Source organism: Ambystoma mexicanum, chromosome 7p (assembly GCF_040938575.1).
Source record: "Ambystoma mexicanum isolate Mex_15411 chromosome 7p, UKY_AmexF1_1, whole genome shotgun sequence".
Classification (NCBI taxonomy): Eukaryota; Metazoa; Chordata; class Amphibia; order Caudata; family Ambystomatidae; genus Ambystoma; species Ambystoma mexicanum.
This window is the reverse complement of record NC_090939.1, coordinates 185,586,428-185,607,853: the sequence shown is the minus strand read 5'-3', so window position 1 is coordinate 185,607,853 and position 21,426 is coordinate 185,586,428. Positions and strand designations below refer to the sequence as shown.

The 21,426-nt window shown below is 48.8% G+C and overlaps 1 protein-coding gene across 4 annotated transcripts in view; it reads right to left on the bottom strand.

The window, feature by feature from the left end:
• The window catches only part of TMPRSS2 (transmembrane serine protease 2), a 499,201-nt gene that overhangs the window by 206,015 nt on the left and 271,760 nt on the right, over positions 1-21,426 (bottom strand). For all 4 annotated transcript variants that reach the window (XM_069636039.1, XM_069636041.1, XM_069636038.1 and 1 more), the window contains 2 exons: positions 5,536-5,622; positions 4,091-4,210 (listed from right to left, as the gene is read on the bottom strand). In XM_069636039.1, the coding sequence (XP_069492140.1) occupies positions 4,091-4,210; positions 5,536-5,622 (207 nt within the window). The remainder of the gene's footprint in view (positions 1-4,090; positions 4,211-5,535; positions 5,623-21,426) is intronic.

Here is a 21,426-nt window from a genome sequence, read left to right as displayed (position 1 = left end):
TGAGCGAGAGAGGAGAGGAGGCTGAGGGGAGCCTGAAGGAAATCTGAGTGTACTCTGCATAACACTGAAAGTTAGAGGGATAGGTAGAGATCAGGTGAGCCAAAGGGGCCAAGTAGAGGTTGAAAAACCAGGGTGAGAGGATGGAGTCCTGGAGAACGCCACAGGTAGAGAGACAGGTGGCGGAAAGAAAGGGACCAAGTTGGACCTCTTAGGGGCGGTCCAAGGTGAAGGAGATGAGCCACTCCAGGGCCTGATCCGTGATGCCCAGGTTCTCACGGAGTCCATTGATCAGGATGGCATGGTAGACCATGTCAAAAGCAAAGGAAAGATCGAGGAGGATGAGGACAGAAGGAATGCAGGAATCAAGGTTAGAGAGCAGATCTTCATGGGTGTTCAGGCGAGCAGTTTCCGTGCCTCTGACAGCTCTGAAGGCAGCCTGATGGTCATGGAGACAACCAACAGATTCAGTGTGGAGAGTAAGCTGGGATTTGGCCAGCTATTGCAAGTGTTTGCCCAGGAAAGGGGCAATGGAGTTTGGGCGATAGTTTGCCAGGCAGGTAGGATCGGCAGACGGCTTCTTGAGGAGCGAGCAGACACTGTTTGTTCTGCCACATATGTATTTCCCCTTTTATCTGTTTTATACTCTCCTCAGCTATGGGAAAACCCTTATCAGTGGTTTGCATTCTGCAAAACATGCCTTTTGTTGAAACAGCAAAACTAGTTTCCCTGCCTTTTGCTGATCTCGTTTAGTGGAAACATGCTTGTAAAATAATTTCTGGTGTCCCAACAAAAGGCCTGTTGCAAGCAATGTTTTAAACGGCCCTTCCCAAGGACCAACGCTGATACATGGACGGTTGGCAGAACAGAACCTTTGTTCGGCAAAAGAAACATGGCTGGTAACTGATGCTCAAATGGGCCAGGGATCTTGGTTTTCCCGCCTTCAGTCTGAAGTGGCTATGGCAATTCAGAGCTCTGCAGCGTGCCTCATTTTAACCTAACTACACCTCTCCTTTTCTTGCTAAATTGCTGTGACTACCAATCAAACCATAGGTTTATTGCAAGGCCATTTGCATGGTGCAATGGAATATCTTTTAATTTTGGACCTTGCTTTCTCACTTCTAGACTCAAATGATAGTTCCCGGTTTGCTCTTTGCGCTCTTCTTACTATCCACAGATAATAGACTTTCACAGAGGATGTCTTTTCTCTGTCCTGAACCCCTTCCATTTCAAACACTCTTCATTGTTCCACTACATCTGTTGTAATAGAACTCTTTGTAAGACAAATAAAAATTAAATATAAACTAAAGTTAGTTAAACTCTTATGATGATAACGGGGAGGGTGGTAGTTTGGGTGTTTCATATTTCCTGGGCTCTTCCTAGGTTACCTAGTACTTGTGAAGGGTTTCTTAATGTTCTCTCCCCGTGGTGAGGGTCGGATGGGCATGATGGCCACCAAGCTGGAAGTTACAGTGACATGCACACTAGATGAGATCACTTAGTCTGGTGTCTAAAAATGAAGATATTAAGGTGGGACCAACCAGATTGCGACTGCCCTCTAGAGTGTGTATGCAATCTCTCTCATGTTATCATGGTCCTTGGCCCAGGTTGGACAAGCATTGAGAGTAATATTCCTGTCCTGTGGCTGCTGCGGAGGGTGCATGGGCAATTCTTGTGCCCAGTCTTGGGATTGATCGTGTTGGTGCCATGGGGATCAGGGGGCGGTATGGTGTCTCAAAACCACTGTGGAGGTGTATGGGCCCTGCCGGGGCCCCCCCTTCCACTGCACGCAACATTGGCGGGATGCATTATCCCGTCGCGGCGGCAGCCGCGACGGGAGATGCGCCTGCCATGAAGTCAGGCGATCTGACAGAAGTGGCAGCCAACCACAGCGATGCTGTGCCTGGCTGCCACTTCTGTAAGTCATAGTAACTGCCTCTGGTGACCTCTCGCGCGAGGGGTCACCAGAGGCAGTTACTGTCCCTTTGTTTCCCCAGGTCGCCGAGGCGTCTTTAACCCTCGGCGAACCTGGGGATTCCTCGACATTTTTCGAGGTTTATGAAAGATGGCTTGAAAAGTACACAATTCAAGCCATCTTTTATAAAGCTTTGCCGACGGACAATTTTGTCCGTAGTCAAAGCTTTATAAAAGATGGCTTGAATTGTGTACTTTCAAAGCCATCTTTTATAAAAACCGAAATGTTTAAAAAAAAAATGGCCTGAAAAGTAGGCAAACCGTAAGGTATGCACACACACATATATATGCATGTTATATATCTGTGTGCGTACCTTACTATGGTTTGTGTACTTTGCAAGCCATCTTTTCTAAACATAGAAATAGATATTTCTATGTTTAGAAAAGATGGCTTGCAAAGTACACAAACCATAGTAAGGTACGCACACAGATATATAACATGCATATATATGTGTGTGCATACCTTACGATTTGCGTACGTTTTAGGCCATGCCCCCCACAAGCCACGCCCCCAAATGAGGGCCCCCCCTCGATTTCTTACCCCACTTAAAGCCCTGTGTATGAGACTGATGCAATTAGGGCAGCCCTGGATGCGTGCCTATCACCACCAATTAGTTTGTGACCTGTTGAAAAATAAATTGTTAGGGATTTTCCGAAGGTCATGGGATCTTCCAAGATGCGAGTTGATTGGATATGTGCTTCCTTAAGTTGGCCATCAGGACAAAGCAGACAAAGCAGTACTAGAGACGAGATGCAGGATGAAAGTGTTCCGATATGTGCTGTGGGATGCATTTATTTACAGTGGTTGCAGTCTGTCTTTCCAGAAACGCATAGCCAAGAAGGCCCAACCCGCCTGACTCCAATTCCCCACCCTTTGCAAAATCAATCTGGCCGCAGGAATTATGGACCGTAGTGCAAGCCTCTGTGGTCTCCCACATCGGTGGGGGCTATGTCCTCTTGACAAAGCCCACTTGGCTCCCAGAAAAGCAGTCGACCGCGCTGCAGCATGTCTTATTACGAGGGGGGGGGGCAGAAATATGACCAAATCACCCCATGCTTTGCAAAGTACATTGGCTCCCACTTCAGGCCAGGATATTGTTCAAGACTGCATGTATCATCTATGAAGCAGTCACCAGTCGCACATCAGTGTACCTGGCAGCTAAGCTTCACATATGTGGTGGCACAACCTCCACATGCAGCAAATCGACCCAGTGTCTCAAATCACAAATCGTTTGCAAAGAAAGGACCCACAAACAATCCTTCTCGTGTCACGCACCCACCCTCTGGAACTCGATCTCGGCATCGGCTCGGAATGTCCACACAAGTCTCTAATTTTGGAAATCTCTCAAAACATTGCTTTTTCAAAAACACTCCACCAAGGACTAATCCCAATGGACACACATACCGACTTAAATGCTGGCTACACCCTGTAGAGCTGCTCTCAAGCTAGGACTGCACTTTTAAAAATTAAATAAAAATTGAAATAAATAGAATGCTGGATTTGGAAATGGATGTGTGGTCCACCAAGTGGATCCGACTTCCAAGTAGCCTTTGCCAGTTAATATAGACTTACAGACTGAGGGAGGGCTTCATTATTGAGGGTTAATGACTCACCCACAAGTTATGATCTGAGGCGAAGCGTAGGGTCATACATTGGAGAAGAGTCATAATCCCAAGTGATAATGACCCTTCCTGAGGTCTGAAGGGTATTCCCACACACTAGTAATAGACATTCCGGTTTTCGAGCTGTGGTTGTTAAGTAGGAAAAGACATTTAATAGGGGGTAACATAAAAACTTTATCTCGGTAAATTAAATGTGTTTTTATTCTGTAAAATCTGAAAACTGTTTTCGTCTTTATTGGTTCAGTATGTTAATTGCAAACTTGTTGAGAAAGCATCTCACTTGTTTATCTTGCTGTTCGGTGCATTAAAGTGTGTGTTGTCGTACAGGCAGCACTTTCAGTGTCACCTAATAGCCAAAACTAAAAAAGGGTATGGAATGCCTAGTTAGACCTTTTATGAGCTCAGGTGTTCAAAGTGATCGTTTCCCATCAGTAAAAAGGTTGGATCTGGGACCCCAAACTGAGTTCACTTAAGCAGCACCTCCATTACTACTCACCACACTGGCTTTCGTCTTCCCCATTAGGACACTGTGGTGTGCCATCACACCACTGAGATTTGCTGACGCATGCGTCCGAGGAGCCGCAAGAAATGCCGGAGAATAGGCAGTATTTGGTCACTGGTTGAAAGAAAAACCAACACACACACAAAAAATGTTACAGCATTTCAACGTTAAATTCATGACATATAGAAGTGGCGGTTTTCAAAATTTGAGATAGGCATTAATGCATTACAGGGCATTCGTAGCCGGCGAGGGTCAACCAGAATGCAACAAGCATTCTGATTGGCCCTCGCCGGGGAATTACCAGGCCGGGAATCCCTTGTAAGCCCTTACGTGCCTTTTGTTCCCGCCGGGGGGCGTGGCGGCCCCTTAGCCAATGAGGAGGCTCGAAACAGGGCAACCTCCCCATGGCTGGAGGCTGCCTTCGTCCCCCGCCGGGGACTCGGGCATGCTTTTTTTCCCTCCACCTCCCTCCCCTCCAAACTATCCCCTCCTCACCCTCCTCCCAACCCCACTTACCTTCTTTTTTCTTTCCTCTGGCGCGAACACGCTGGGAACATCCCAGTGCATCCGCTCCCGATGGCCGCCATGGAACGGGAAAACGGACTATGTTCCCCCTTTCCCGACGAGCATTTTATTCGATTTTTGATCAGCAGGGTTTCGGAACAGAAAAAAATGCTATTAGTACCCCGGTCTAACGGCCTGGGTACTAATGTCTATAAGCCCCTCGACGGCGGGCCAATACCGCCCACGGTAATGCCACCGGGGCTTCCTTACCAGGGGCGGTATTGGCCCGCCGCCTTGTGGCTTATTGCCACATTAATGCATTACAGTAAAATATTGGCTCTGGAATAACAGAGGCAGGGCTTCAATAACCCACAGAGGGCAAAGAACTCTGTGGCCCCCACCAAAAGAGCAATATTTACATTCCAGCTTCAGGAAAAAGGAGTACGAACGTATCCGTCAGTGGTTCTCACTGGTTCCTGCCTTGCAGTGGTGGAAGTGCACGAAAAGAAGTAGTGGAACTATGCTCCCTGCTGCCCTGCCCCAGGACCCCACAAACCCCATTGCCACGCCCCCTCCCCCTCCACAATCCAAACCCCCAAATAAACGCACTTGCGAAGGTTCCAGTGCACGTTTCAACTTCTTCCTACACTTTTATTTGAAAACTAAGCCATTCCGGAACAATTTCTTTTTCAAATCAAAGTATGGGAAGGGTAAAACTTCATTAAGAAAAAGTAGAGGAGCACCGCTCCCGCCCACTTGGACCACTGCTGCCTTGGTGGAAACCAGGGGCCGGGATAGTCAACAATGCGAGAGTCATTGTGTCACGTATTGCCATTGGGTTGTCTGCCCGGCCACGCCACATGAGCGCACTTGACTCCTCCCTCCTGCCCCCCATGCAAGAGTTCAGGAGTGGGATAAGCAATGCGCATGCTCACCAAAATACCAAAGAAGCACAGAGACGATGACGGCCGCAGCAACCAAGAGGAGAACCGTTGCAGTGATGCAGATGATTTTTTTGGTTTCTGCAACAAAAGACAAAAACAATTCATTATTTTACGCGCTAGAAGATATCCCTGACACCAGCATGCACGATACTATGCTGAATGTTCAATCGCTAGGAGTGCACCTCTGTTGCTAGCCGTACCCTGCACACAGGTCACAATCTTGGCAGTTTTATTTATTTATTTGTACATTTATATAGTGCGCCTAACCCTCGGGCATCTGGGCGCAGTGCTTGACAAGTGAGATAATAGTTGCAGTGACAGTCATTTGGTAAAGTGAAAAAGAGAAAAGAAAACTAGCAGGTAGGTTGCATCTCTAGTGGTAGGGCACAGTTGCACTTTCCCGTGCTGAAGTAGGAGGAGCGCAATGGCAATTTGGAAGGTCTGACTATATCTGTAAAAAATCACCAACATTTTCCGCCCTATGCTACAACCCCCACAAACATTCTGCTTTCACTGCTGCCCTGTGCCTCTCCGCCTCGCACCTGCTCCACCTCTCCCTATCCCACACACTCCTCTGCCTCACACACCTTTAGCTGTTCTGAATCCTACACCGCTCCACTCTTGTACCTGATCATAGTCTTTAACTGTCCTGTATCCTTCTGCCTCACTTCAGCGACTGTGCGGGAGGAGCAAACTTACCTGCATGGGGTGGGTCACTTCTTTACACATTCCAATGAGACTATGCTAGTGCAGCTTGAATGTTACAAGCAGTTAACTCTCCTTCACATCTGAAGCCACTCACTTCAGAACTGCTTTGAGAATGAGCTGTTCCCGGTCACTCCCCTGACATGCAAGTACTAACACCCCAACATGATTTCAGTTGCTCAAACACGTATGCATACGAGTGCTAACAATGAAACAATTAGTAATTGCTGGGCCTTTGTTAAGTGTGCAGACGCGGGCCCGTTTATTGGCTGTGTCCTGTTCTGTACTGCCAAGGCGCTGTAGGTCAGGCAGGTCAAGCCAACATAACCCAACATTTCGGGGGTGGGAGGGAGGGCTAAATCCTGATCTGCCTCGTAGCCGCTGCACCACCGCTTGCCTCCCCAGCGCAAAACCCCAGGCCATATTCTCCATTTCCTAACACCACTATCTACTAACATACAATTTCCGCTGCTTTAGAGGCCTAACTTTCGAAGATCCCCATCTACTATGAAATCCTGACTCATCTATGCACATTTCAGACTGCCAGAGCTAGCCCAGGCCCACTTAAAGCCGTGCCTCTGCCGCCACCCTCTAGCAGTCGAATATGTACTAAATGCACAGCTCTCTATTTGTAGACCCGGGCACACATGCCAACATTCGGCATCACTTTGGATGGAGATTATAAAATCGGAAGAATTGAATTCTCCCATTGAATTGCATTGGGGTTACTATTATTTTAGGAGGTAGAAACGAAAAAGTAGCAATAGTTTCGATTGAAAAATCGTGACCTTCCCACCTAAATCAGGAGGGTTGGCATGTATGACATGCTATTCGAACAAGCTGCAAAGTTTGCACTCCAGTATGAGCGAGGAAGAATTTCAAGGGGAGGCAGGGAATGTGTGCATGTGAAATCTGCAGTCTGTTATCAGTGTTTTTTGTTTGTGGTCTGCTGCTCATTGCTGAGACCGGGCCTTGATTTTTAAAAAAAAACTTTATTTATTGAGTTTTTCCAACAAAACAAACAAACCATGAGACCGAGCACTGGTCGTACTGTGAAGACTGCACCCTTCCCACCCTCTCTCCCCTCCCATTGTGTTGAAAAGAGTCATTGTGTTGTCATCTAGGTGGCACAGCTACTGGGGCTTTGGTGTTGTGTGTCGGGCTGGTATTTGAGTCTTGCGTTGGTTCCGATTGTTGTGAGTCAGCAGCGTCAGTCGTTGAAAGCAGGTATCTGATGTGCGGCCCCCATATGTCTGGAGGGCGTGCGTGTAATGGCATAGTCTTGATGAAGTCAGTTCTACATCTTGACAAAAAGTTACGTCTTTCAGCCAGTGCTGTAAGTTTGGAGGGGGTCCTCTACCCCAAGTGTAGGCGATTCTTCTTCGCGCCAGGATCAGCAGTAGATCTGTTAGCCTTTTCACTGAAATCGGTAGCGATTGAGTCAGGCCTAGTAGCACTGTTTTTGGCTCGGGAACAAGCTCTGTTTCGATTATTGCTGAGATTTTTTCGAGTACTGCTCTCCAGAAGGTGGCTACTGGGGGACAGGACCATGCCAGGTGAAGGAAGTCTGCTGTGGGTGCCCCACATTCTGCTGAGATAGAGTCCCTTTGAGAATGAAGTTTCGCCGGTGTGTGGTATGTTTGGTGGAGAAAGTTAAAGTGGATCAGTTTGAACCTCGCGTTGATCGCCACTCTATGAGTAAGTTTTAGGATGTAGGCCCATTCTTCATCCGGAATCGAGCTGTCAAGTGTTTTTTCCCATCTCCTTTTGGCTCTTGCGCCGGGTGGGTTCGCTTCGTTGGATAGACCTTTGTAGATGTTAGTTACCAGGCGCCCTACACCCTGGGCTTGGATTGCGTAATGGAGTAGTGGCCAGATTGGTGGTTGTTGTGGGAAAGTCGGGTTTACTGCCTGAAGCGAGTGCCGTAGCCTGTAGTATATGAACGTATCGAGGGCATTGTTGCCTCCTCTTTCTCGGGCTTGTTGTGCCGTCATGAAGGTCCCTGCTGGAAAGAGGTTTTCTGTCCAGAGCAGGAAGACTTTTTCGGTTGTGATGGGAATTCTGGGAATGTGCTTGACAGGCAGAAGAGGGGAGTATCTGGACGAGACGTAGTTTTCCTTGGCAATTTTCCTCCAAATTGAATATGTGGTGGCGACTGGATTTATTACGGATTGAGTGACTGGGAATTGTCCAAAGATTATGGATCGGAGGAGGTGTGGTGTCGCCAGTGCTCTCTCTATCTGGACATGTCGTCTTATGAACTGCGTTGCATACCAATGGCTGAGGTATTGGGCTTGGGCTGGCCAATAGTAGCGTTCCAGGTCTGGGAGGGCCAGTCCTCCTTGCCGTGTCAGTAGGGTTAGTGTGGAGTAGGCGACCCTCGCTACCCTGCCGGCCCAGATGAGGTCAAGGACCATGCTCTTTATGCGTTGAAGAAGTTTCTGTGTGAGGGGCAAAGGAATGTTTGAGAAGAGGTACAGCAGTTTTGGTAAGATGATCATCTTTACAATTGATACCCTGCCCCAGAGGTTGAGTGGTAGGGACTTCCACCTCTCGATCTTGGCTTGGAGGATGTCTATGGTGGTTTCGTTATTGTCATGAATGATCTCCTCTCTCAGACGGGACATGTAGATGCCAAGATACCTTACATGTGTGTGTTGCCACTGGATGCCGAAGTCGTCAGCAAATTCAGTGGTGGCGGCGGTCAGTGGGAAGATGACCAATTTGCTGTTATTGATTTTCAACCCTGAGAAGCGACCAAACTGTATTACTGCTCTCATTGCTGGGTTTAGGTTCTCATCTGCGTTCTGTAGGAACAGGGCTATGTTGTCTGCATAAAGTGAGATGACCATCTTGTGTGGGCCTAAAGAGAGGCCTCTGTGAAGGTGTCGCATACGCATGTCGGAAGCTAGGGGCTCTATTACTAAAGTGAACAGAAGTGCAGAGAGTGGACAGCCTGTCTTGTTCCTCTTCTCAAGTGGATGTCGGCGGAGCAGTGACCGCCTAACATGATGTTGGAAATTGGTTTTCTGTAGAGTAGGGAGATCATGTGCAAAAAGCGCTTGCCCAGCCCCATCCTTTCCAGAACTGTGAACAGAAAGGGCCATTCGACCGAGTCGAAATCCTTCTCGGCATCTAATAGTACTGCCACGGTCTCTGCCTAGAAATTTTATTTCTCTTTCAGCTGCATCTCGGAACACTTCTAATTCTTTCTTAATTGCTGCTAGAGATTGTGGCGTGTTGTTTGTCAGGAGAGCGCCTTCGAGGTCCTTGAGTTTTGTTTCGCTGGTGTTCAACTCGCTTTGCAGTAATTTTAATATTCTGCATTCTTTCGTCATGCAGACCCCTCCAGTAAAACATTTTAGAGTCTCCCACAGAGTCCCGGCTGAGGGCACTGTTCCTAGGTTGGAGTCGAGGAAATGTTCTAGTTCACTTCGGAGTTCTTCCGCAAAGACTGTGTCTTTCAGCGCTCGTGGCTTGAATCTCCAATGAGGTCGAGGTTTGGTTGCTTGTGTGGTGTTGCAAGCTAGAGACACCATGGAGTGGTCGGACAGGGTTCTCGGAAGGATGCGGAAATCGTCCCATTGTAGGCGACTATGGCAGGACACAAGGAGATAGTCTATTCTCGAACTGATTCTGTGAACCCAGGAGTGGAAGGTGAAGTCACTGGTGTTTGGGTTCTGGTGTCTCCAAATGTCAATGAGGTCGTAGGCTTTGCAGATTTCAGTGATTTGCAGGGACGCCTTGGATGGGGTCGCTGTTAACTTTTGTGATTTATCTATTAGCTGGGTTCAGGGTTGTGTTGAGGTCGCCACCCCGTATGATCGTGGACCGTCTGACCGTGCTCAATTGGGTCATTACCCAGTCGAAGTTATTGGGACCGTCGGTGTTCGGGCCATATGAATTCACTAAAGTGATTTCTTCTCCGTCAATCATTCCTTGTATCATGAGCGACCTGCCTTCTGTGTCCTTTTTTTGAGCGATTAGTTTGAAATCGATTGCCTTGTTGATTATTATGGCCGCTCCCCTGGCGTAGGACGAGAAGGAGGCGAATTAACGGTCACAGCCCCAGTCTTTGGCCTAGGGGTGTTTGGATGTCGGTCGTAGATGGGTTTCTTGGATGAGCGCTATGTCGATTTTGTGCCGGGGTAGGTATGGAGTCATCTTCCTCACTTTCGCTGGTTGATTCCCACCTTTAATGTTCCATGTAGCTACGGTGAAGGCGCCGTGTTTTTAATTCTTTGTGCGTGCGGTTCATGGCGTTTGGCTGCTGAAGGGCAGGGGTGGTGGGCCTTATCGTGTTGATTTTGTTTGTGGTGTGCTCTTCTCCTGAGTGGAGCACATGGGGTGTCCTGGGTGCTGTAAAACTTGTTAACTCCCAACATGTGTGATTTTCCCTCCCATTTCTCGCGAGCAACCCCCAACTGGCTCGTCGTGGATCCCCCTTCTTTTAACTTGTAACTTGTAAACTTGAACATTGCTGTGCTAGGGGCGCTTGGACCTTCCCAAGTTGGGCGGCCTAGAGGGTGCTTTACCCTCTATTTCGTGTTCCGGGAGTGTTGATTGTCACAGTGCGCCAAGTTCTTTTGCCTCTGTTCATCTATGGTGGATTCCTCTGGGCCCTTTCTCTTTGAGCTCGTGCTTGGTTATTCTCTGGTGGTCGACAGCCCGCCTGGTCCAGGTATACATTTGCCTCTTCGGGTGATTGGAAAAACTGGGTCCTTCCCTGGTGTTGTATTCTCAGTCGGGCTGGGAACAGCATTGAGTATGGTATCTGGTTTGTGCGGAGTCTCTGTTTAATGTTTGTGAAAGACCTCCTTTGTTCCTGGATGGCTGGGGAGAAGTCCGGATAAAAGTGGACGGTATCGCTGTCGTGCTGCAGCTCGCCATTCTCTCTGGCCATTCGGAGTATCACATCTCTGTCCTTGTAATTTAGTAGTTTTGCAATTATTGGACGAGAGGGTGCTCCGGGAGCAGGTCTTAGCGTCGGTATTCTATGGACTCTTTCGATGACGAATAGGGACAAGAGTGTTTCTGGACCAAAGAGGGATTTGCACATTTCTTCAACGTGGTCTTCCATCTTGCCTTTTAGTTGTTTCTCTCTTACACCTACTATCCGGATGTTATTCCTTCTGGAGCGCCCTTCGAGATCTTTGTTTTTTGCGTTGATTATTTTCATTTGGGCCTCGAGGGACGACACTCTGATATTTAAAGATGATACCCCATCATCTAAGGTGGAGATCCGTTGCTCTGCTTCATCGAGACGCTCATTGTGGGTGTCTAGCCGATGTTGGACATGATCGACTTTGGATGAGAGGCCGTCTAGCTTACTATCTAAGTTGCTGATTCCGGATTTCAGTTCTAGGAGAAGTGCTCTGATGTCAAGGGACTGGTGATCGTCGTTCTCTTGGTTTAGCATACGTGGCGGGGATTCTGGTTCGCTGCTGTGTCTCAGGGTTTTTGCAGAGGTTCCAGTTTCAAAGTTCAGTTTACGCGGTTGTTTATCGGTTTTCCCCATTGCGGGTACGGATGGGCAGCGTCTTTGGTCGCCTAATTGTAGGGTTTGTTTGGCAGCCGAGGCAGGGGTTTCTTGTGCCCTTGGGGGGGGGGTTTGCGAGTGGTTTTGCCCGACTGTAGCATTGGCCTGCGCTGGACGCTCAGCCCGCCATATGCATTCTAGTTGGTGCCAGGGATGGTGGATTGTTGGCAGACTCTTTGGCGTGGGCACTGCCGACCAAGCCAGTTAGGTCCCAGGGCAGTTGATTCAGTTCGAGGTCCTGTGGCCCCTGCAGACTGGCTGCGGTAGTGTCACTATGTTGCCAGGGTGGGGCCTCTTGCTAGATGGTGCCGAGTGGATTGTTGGGTGCAGCCCGAAGGGGCACAGTTATTCCCCCCGAGGGTGGGAGGGCCAGCGGGGCGCAAGCCGGGGCTGTGAGCTGCGATAGTGTGGCTCTTTTCATTGAGTGCTCCCCGCTCAAGCTGCCTCCCCCTCAGCGTGTGCCGTACCTGGAGGGGCCTAGCCCGTGTTCTGCTCCCTCGTGTCGGACCCGTCTCCTGGCCGCCGCTGCGCCGTCAGGATGTAGCTGCCTGGGTAGCCGGCGGGAGTTTGTGGAGCTGCAAGGTTCTACCGGGATGTGGCTTCTCGGCCGCTGTTAAGGTGAATCCAGGCGGGTGTGCGGTCTGCCCAAAGGCGCCGCGGGGGCCCTCCTCCCGCCCGGCGCTCTGGCGTGCGTCGCGCCACCGGGTCTGCTGCAAGTCTCGGTGGGGGGGGTCGTGGGACTGTTCGAGCCCCTCCGGGCCCTCGCCCGGAGGTCGGCGGTACCTTCTATGCTGGGGGGGCCGGCCGGCGGAGCGCGCCTCTCACGGAGTCCAGCCGACCCGCGTGGGCTTGGCTGCTGTTGTTGCTGGGGGATAGATCCAGGGGGGGTGCCTGTAGCGCTTTCACCGCAGGCTCGGCTGAGCCGCGCAACAGCCGCCGAAGCTCTCTCGCAGCCCCGAGGGAGGGCCGGCGAGCGTCGGCAGGCCCCCCGAGACACCCCTGTCACCCGGGAACGCCGCAAAGCAGGGTCTAGGCGGCCAGGGTCTTCGAATCCAACTTCTGCACGGCTGATTTTCTTCCCTGTGCTCTGGCAGGAGCGTTGGTGGTTGTTTTAGGGAGTTATACTGCCGGAATAAACAGGATTAATAAGGATTTTAATAGGCGGCGCGGGAGCTCGCATAGGAGCGGCCATCTTGATCGGGTCTCTAGCACCCTCTGACCAGGCCTTGATTGAGTGTCTTCAAACAGTTGGGTTTTTATTCCCAAGCTGGTCATTCGCATGTTTTTCAGTTGCCGTAACTATTGCGCTGTGCAGAATATTTAGCGATGAGCCGCTGGCAGAGGCCGCTCAAGAAAAGCGCAAAGGTTCATCCACCGAGGGTTGAAGAGGCCCAGAAAGTAGCTCATTGGGTGTACGAGCAATTGCTGCGCATAGGGCCGGCACTAGGATTTGTGGGGCCAAGTGCTGAAAATTAAGTGCGGGCCCCTTAATTTGCATTTGATGACATCACAGGAAGTGACAGCACAGGAACTGATATCACAAGATAATGACCACTACATCTATGTAGGCTGCAGCAAAAAAATGGTTAAAGAAAATTATATATATATATATATAAAAACATCACCTATTGACAAGTTTCAATAATGTAAATGGTGCTCTTAGCAAATTCTATTGGTTTTCCCCGGGTCGAGGATTACGGGATTGGTAGAAGAATGCCTACCTGGGTTGCCCACATTGTCAACAACGGGTCGTCCTGAAGGGTTGGGAGTTTGTTTGAATGGCTTTGTGGAATATGTTTAATTGTGCTGGAGGAAGGCACAGATTTTAGGCAGCTAACATGTGCTTTCAAAATAAAAATACCCTTTCGCAGTTCTTAACACCTTAAGAACGCCTTGTCCAAAACAATGGTCTCTTAAATAGCCCATCACTATAGTAAATTGCACCCGCTTTAAATGCTCTGCTGTTTTAAATGTATTTAGTATTACATAATTAACACATTATAAACTTTTAATACTTTAAAACTCTGCTTTCAGCCGTGCTTAAGAAGCCTGCAGTGCCTATTGGGCCGCTGGGAGGGGGGCATTTGTCTTGCCAGCGTTGCAGCAGGAGGTTAACAGGTGACAAGTTGCCTCAACAGAAGAAACAAAAGTAAGCTAAACCCAGGGACATTAATTGGGGGTCACCAGAGGTCACAAGAGCGACCTCTGCTGTCTCCCCAGCGAGCCCTGGCATGATTCTGTGACTTCTGGCCCTGGACTGGAGCCTGAAACTTGCACTTTTTAAAATATAGTTTGTTGCTTCAACAGACTATTTGAAAAACGAACAAGCTCCAGACTGCCTGAAGCCTGGCCAGTGGAAGCAGCGTGGCACAGTGCCTTCATGTCTGTTACGTTTCGAGCTATGGTTGCTCAGCAACCATAGCTCGTCCAGGGCTGAGGCAGGGCAGAGCAGAGCTCTGAGAGCAGCAGCAGCCAGCCACACCGAGGCACGCCACATGTGGGATTCCTCTCCGGGCTGAGCAGACCCAAAGCGTAAGTAATCAACTCCACAATTTATAGCCTTTCGTATACATGATGGTCCACAATAAAGCAGCGCGCTTTTTAAAATGTGTTCATACCCATAAGGTCTAAGTAAAGTGTGCTTGATTTATTGGTGAAAGAAAGCAAAGGTAAAGTGTGCAAGTAGGTTGGTTGCACACAGAGCCCCTGGTCTTGTAGCAGAATTTATTTTGCTGCAGTTTAGAGGGCCAGGGCTGAGCAGCTAAGGTCCACAGCATTTACTGGAGGGGTGAAGTGTACAGGCGCCTAACCCCAAACTTGTGCTCCCCATGATACCAGGTGGTGCTGTGCCAGTGAAGGAAGAGCAACCGTATAAGAACACATGTTCTCTGGTGAAATATTCTCCCTCTCTCCCCTTCTATCCTGGCTTTCCCTTATCCCTACACCCGCCTATCCACCCCTGTCCCCCCAGAAAGTGATTTCGCTCTGTAGTCATGTTGAAATAACATGGCGGATCCACATAAAGAGGGGATTTATCATTTGGGTTCATACACGTCTGTGATAATATGGGCCTTGACACACTGCTACATATGATGATTCATTCTTGTATTAAATGTGTGTCATATTACATTGATATTGTAACAATATTTTTCTTAGTGTACTGAGGGATAATGCCTTAGGATGCCACTTCCGGTGATGCCACGTTGGGGGCGTGGTCAAATGACATCACTTCCTGTGATGTCACTCGGGGGTGGGGCATGTGATGTCACATCCGCTACCCCTGGCATTTTGGTGAAATGACTTCCCTGGCTAAACCTTGAGGTAAAACAGCTTCCCTGTCATCATGCAGGTACTCTGATCACACGGCCCATGCTGCAGCCTGCAAGAAGAGGGAGTCAACAGCACCCTCTGCGTGGGGCCCTATGAGCACGGGCCAAGTGCAGCTGCACATGCTGCACACGCCTACCTCCGGCCCTGGCTGCGCATTTAAGGAACGAACAAGCAAAGATGAGAGTTGATGCATCAGTCCTCTGGAGTTGACACTCCAATTCTTCCCATTTCTCTGCTTGGAAGTGCTGGGAAGTGGCGGCGCTGCCACTTATTCCTGCAGCGTCCTGGTATTGCGGGAAAGGACAATGCTTTAGTTAGAGTTTAGTCGTGAGGGAAACGAAAGGTCTCAAATATGGCCTGCAAGTGGTCTCTGAGACTGGAGCATGGTGTACAGGGTTCCCCAACCCTCCAGGCAGGTCCCACAGTAAACGAAAACCTGAAACATCGAAAATATTAGTCCCATCACATGGCACTTGCCAGCTTCAATATACCTCTGTCTTTCTGTTTTCATTCATTGTGTTATGTCTCCTTTTGCCTTTCTCTCAAAGAAGAAAAATGTGTAAAAAACACAAACCATCAAGACCAGATGGGCGTAGTATTCAGGGTCTCTTCTTTGCGGTCAAACGTTGCCCTCTCTGGTTTGCAATTCACTACCAGGCGATGGAGATGCAAAGAAATTGTGCTTTGACATTTTTCGAAGACAGAGATGATTTGTTTGGTCTAACCAAGGTATATCTACATGGCAACATTGTGTTAGCTGTCAGACATACCATTAACTACACTTTTACCACACTGTTTGTGTGATGAAATACAGGTTTGTCATTTCATTGCAATAACAATTAAATATGCCCTGACTTAATTTAAGAATCCTTATAATCTCAGATAGACGGAAGGTTGCGTTAGCATGGCAGAATTTGAATGCGTGATAAACAGTTACACAGATCTCCCCCGACTCTTTAAGAGTTTGCCCATGGTGAGTAAGTAGGGCCACAGGAGGGAGAGAGAAGACACTGGCATCATCCTTTGGAATTAAGAAAAGTGCACAATCAAAGGAAACACGTATGTGTGTGCAATGCATTTGTGTTGTGAAGAAAGTGTGTGTTTTGGGGAGTTTGAATGAATGAGTGCACAAAATTGTTTGCATGCGGTGCATGTGTGTGGTGATTTTGAAATGCTTGTTTGGAGGGAGAGTTTGAATGAGTTTCAATGAGTGTGAATTAGTGTGCGAGATTTTGAATTGGTGTGCGTGAGTGTGCAAGTGTGTTGTGTGTACCAGCAGGGTTTGTGTGTGCGCGTTGGGGGCTATATGCCAGGAACTGCACTTGCAGTCTGAAAGTGGAATGCTGGCACACATTGTGGACACCATCGTGACTCCATGAAATAGTTTTTCTTTTGCTATTCTGGCATCAAATTTGACAAAGAGAAAAAAACTAGTCTTTAAGTCAGTGCAGACACATATGGTAGAACAGGCATCATAAACCTGTGCTTTACTGTGGCAGAGGAGGAATTACTTTAGGAACTATCCTGAAATTATTGTACAGTTGCAATGCTGGCATAAACTTGCGAATGTATTTGGTCACAGGAAAGTATGAAACTGTGTTAAAAGGGTCATGCTGGCAAATATTGTGAACCAAGGCATCGTAAAGAACATGTGTTTCACAGTGGCAATATTGGCATACATAGTGGCACCATAATGACAGTGTTTTATAACAACAATGATGTCATATATTTGGGCACAATCAGCAGAGTCATAATGCATAATGCAAAATGTTTTACAGGGTCATAATGACATATTTTGAACCAAAGCATCATAAACATGTGTTTTGAAAGGGCAATACTATAACCAATAAATGTGATAGGTGGAAGGTTTTGAATGAATCTTAACCACCAGCATAACTCTGGGCAACCTTCCACACCACCATATTTTAGCAATCAGTATTGAAACGGCCACCAATAGGAGCAGACCAGCCCAAACTGCTAGGCCATTTCCACTCTTCCTGGAACTACAAGCCACTCGAGACATGTTTTGGCCATTTTGGGCCTCCGTAGAGCTTGGTTTTCTATGATGCAGCAAGCGAGAGGGACCCATGTCTACGCATTCCCTCTCTTAATTAGGGAGACATTATACAATCAAACAATGTGTTGTGTGGGACGTTTTTAAACAATCTTAACACCAACTGGTTTATCCCGAGGGAACTTTCCACACCACCATTATTAACCAGCTTGTACCATTGCGAAGGGTACCAGCCATATGCCACGTACTAATCAGTACAGCAATTGCCACCAGTGGCAACACTGGCAAATATTGTCATGAAAGTGCTTTATAGTTGCAATGCTGACAAATAAGTGGACAAATGCAGCATGAAACATAACAAAGCCATGATGGCATATTTTGTGGATCAAAGCATAATGAACATGTGCTTACCAGTGGCAGTACTGGCATATGCTGTGGGTAATCTAATGAACGTGTTTTGCAGTGGCAATGCTGGCCTACATTATGAGAACAGACATCACGAAAAAGTTACACAATGTTCCTGTTCATTGTCAGTAACTTGATGGATACTAATGGAGACAGCATGTCCCCAGTTAAAGATTGTACAAAATTACTTTAACAAATTAGAACAAAACCAAAAAAATGGTCTTTTAGATTACCACTAAAGGACACTAAATGTACACATGGTTTGATAAAGAAACGTCTGCATCACTCAAACAGAGAACAGAGTTAAAAGGCCTGCAGTTGGGAGACGTTGCCAACGGTGCCCAAGATGTCCGCTTAAGTTGGCCGTTCTGCTAACCCCGGGGAGCAACCGCCAGAGCTTTGCGATATCAGTAGCATTTGAGACCCTCATCTGAGCCGCAAGCAGCTGTTCGCCTGGGGCAGTAAGGGTCCAGCTCCCGGAGAAGGGCGTGCTGTAAAGACCTGTAATCTAGACGGCGAGGCCTGCTGAGTTGGCCTGGTGAGCCATGTAGAGTGGGGGACGTGCCGGCAGCTGGCCCTGGGATTGGAGGAACCAGTGCAGAGATCTTGAAATTAAGGAAGAAGGAGGCGGGCAAAACAGAGGTTTTCTCGACACCCGGCCCCGTGGCAGATGGTGGAGGTACTGAGATGAGGATCTAGGCCGGAAGTTTAGAAGGATGCCACCAGCAGAAGACCGGGAGTGCCGCAGAGAAAACTGGCAAGGGGGAGGAGACCTCCCGGTGCCAAGCCCCATTAGTGGAGGGTTGCTTTGAGACCCTCGTCTGCAAATGCAGAGCAGGTGCGGAGCGGTCTTGTGGAGTGGGGGGAGACCTTGGATTGGAGTAGAGTCACTCGCACCAGCCTGGAGTGAGCCATGGCAGACTAAGGGGCGGGGAGGCGCCGTGGGCCCTGTAGTGAACAATTGTGTGTTGAAGGCCGGTGAGCAGAGGGAAACAACGCATGGCTGAGCAAGGAAGCACGTTGCCAGCGGGAACAACGCCTAGTAAGGGGCATGGGTGCGACAAGTCTGGGAGAAGTGCGATGGGGCCTCGGAAGTGCTTAGAAGACAGCAGTGCAGTGGTCTCAGGTTGGGATCTGGCCTACCAGGAGCTGATGGCGGTGGCAGGGATCATCTGGAAAGGGGCAGGGGACTGGCTCTGTGCCTGCCTGAAGCAAATGCTGATGTGCAAATCGACAAAGAGGGACAAAACTCTGAATACCCTTTGAACCTCATGCCAGCAGCAATCCAAGGCAATGGATTGAAGGGCCACATGGGGGGTGGGGCCTCTGGCGGCAGTGTCCCCTGAGGTGGGATCCATGGAGGCTGCACAGGGTCTAACAAAAAGAGGGCTTGTTGGAATGTATACACACATTAAAGGAGGAGCTAACCCAAACTCTCCAGGCAGAAATGCAGACCGCCTTCGGAAAACAGTGGCAGATCTGTCCAGGGACACAAAACAATTGAACAGTAGGTTAGAGGATACAGAAACATCAGTCTAGTCCCTCAAGGAAGATGTGCTGTAACTGCAGAGTGAGCTTGCAAGCGCCAAGCAAGACATGCCGACACTGGTAACAACAATTGAGAGAGCACAGGTGGGACAACCTGCAAATCGGGGGCAGCGGAGAGAGTGGAAATTATGGATCTGAGAAAATGAGTTCAGCAAATATTCCTTTCAGCATTCCCAGAGATTGTGAAGGGGGGTATTTTCCTGGACTGAGTCCATAGAATGGGACCATCAAGGAGGGGGCCGAGGTCCCTACCAAGAGCCATCATCATGAAGTTCCACTCCTATAACTCTAAGGAGATCCTTCGTGCCTCCAGAGGTCTCATCCTTTTTCAAGGGCAATCCCTTCTAATATTCCAGGACATAGCAGTGCTGATCCTGCAAAATCACCAGACATTCCGTTTTGGGCCATAGTTTAGCTGGAATGGTTGGGAAAGGAGATGCACATCCCCAGAAGAAGCAGCACAGATGTTGGGACTACAGTTGCCTAGCAGCCCCAGTGAACTAGGAAGCGGGATGTAGTCAAGAATCCGAGGATGCAGAACACCATGTGCGCCTAGGGGTCCTGCAGAGGGGATAGAGAGCTAGCAGCTGCAAACTACATGAAAAAGGGGGCTCTCCCCAAATTCTGTAAATATGGGAGTTGAGGTGGCTCCCTGGTGTTTGTGAGAAACCAAAGGCTGTCTCACTTACTAGTCCCTGGGGATCTTTCTCTCTCAGGTGGCCAGGGCACAGCCATTGCCTTTGGATCCAGACCCTCGGGGTGGACCAGTGCAGGAGGATCACCTGGGTGCGGGATCTTTGGGGAGTGTGGGTGAGGCAACCGATGATGAGATGCGCTCCCCCATTCCCGTGCCCATACCCCATCTTATTTTATGGAATTCTCCAATGTCCCAACTGCCCCCCCCCCTCCCAGACATCCCATTGGACATGTCTTGTTAATCAGGTAAGACAAAGTCAGGCACTTGACCTTAATCACACACATCTGATACCCATTAGCTCCCCCCACATGGATAAAAGGCGGAACATGGAGACACACTGAGCAAGGTGAGACACGAGAAAGAGAAGATCTTCTGGGACGAAGGCAAACCCACTGGAGCAGGACGACCGATGGAGGGACCAGAGAGAAGCGTAGAGAAACCCTGACGTTCCCTGCACAAGGTCGTTGCCTCCAGGGAAACTGAAGGAGATGTGGAGAAAGCCAAATCCCAGACAAGAAGAATCCTGCATTGTGTTTAAAGGACACCAGCGACCCTCCTGGGTGAACGACAGAGTTGGGGAGGTGAGGCCAAGCCTGTGGTAATAACCTTGACTCGTGAATCAAAGCCGCTGAGACGAGAAAGGAATGCACACAACCGGTGTGTAAGTGAAAGACATGAAAGGCCACTTTGTGTCAAGGAAAGATTGAAGCCGCAACGGTGTATCTCACAATTGAAGGTTGGGCGCAAGCTGATGAGACGCGAAAGAAAGCAAACCAATAATGAACTTTAAGCTACTGATAACTGTTAAGCCAGTGATACAGAGTAGCAGAGTGGTCCGGTGAAAGGAAATAGCCCACTCGAATGTCTCTGTGAAATGTTTGAGGTCTTCTTCTAAAGCGGCAAAGTGAACAAGCTTTGGTTAACATTAACCCTGATGAAAGGGGAAGTTAAAAGGTGATTGCTTGAAGAGGAAGATTTCTTTGAACTTTTCTTAGTGTGGTATGGGACCACCAATACCAAGAGACATTGGGGCAAATAACATTAAGGGAGAGCGGAAGTGAAAGTCGAAGTGGTCCTGCAGAGGTCTATGGTAAAAGCCTTGCACATTCGAAAGTCTTCAATATCAGTGAAAGGTCTGAGCCCGACTGAGGGAGACCTAGAATATGAAATAAGCTAGGGGAAGGGAAGCACCTCAAGACCTTTCTCTTTGCTTCTGCCTTCTCTCTTCCTCTCCCCTGCTGATTTGCTGATACTGCACTGGTCACCTGAATACCCTCTGATTTCAGGCCCAGGTCCCTGCCTGCCCAGTTGCACACCCGCACTGCCTACCGGCAACCCTTGCCCTTGCACTTGGGTCTGTATCTGTAACCCAACAGTCCCCCCTACCTGACCTTTTGGACACCTGCTGTCTGCACTTACCCTTGCACCTGCCACCTGCTGGCCACACTTCTTGTTATTGTTTTGATCCCATGTACAGCACTGCCCCAGCCCCTTTCCCCTGGTACTTCTTCCCTCCCCACTCCCCGCACTTTCACGATCTCAATGTCACTTGGCCTAGTAAGATCGTTGTCTCTGTCTTCCATCTGTTCCCTCTTCCTTGCCTCATTGCGCCTTGAAACACTCGTCTATAGGTGCGTTACAAAT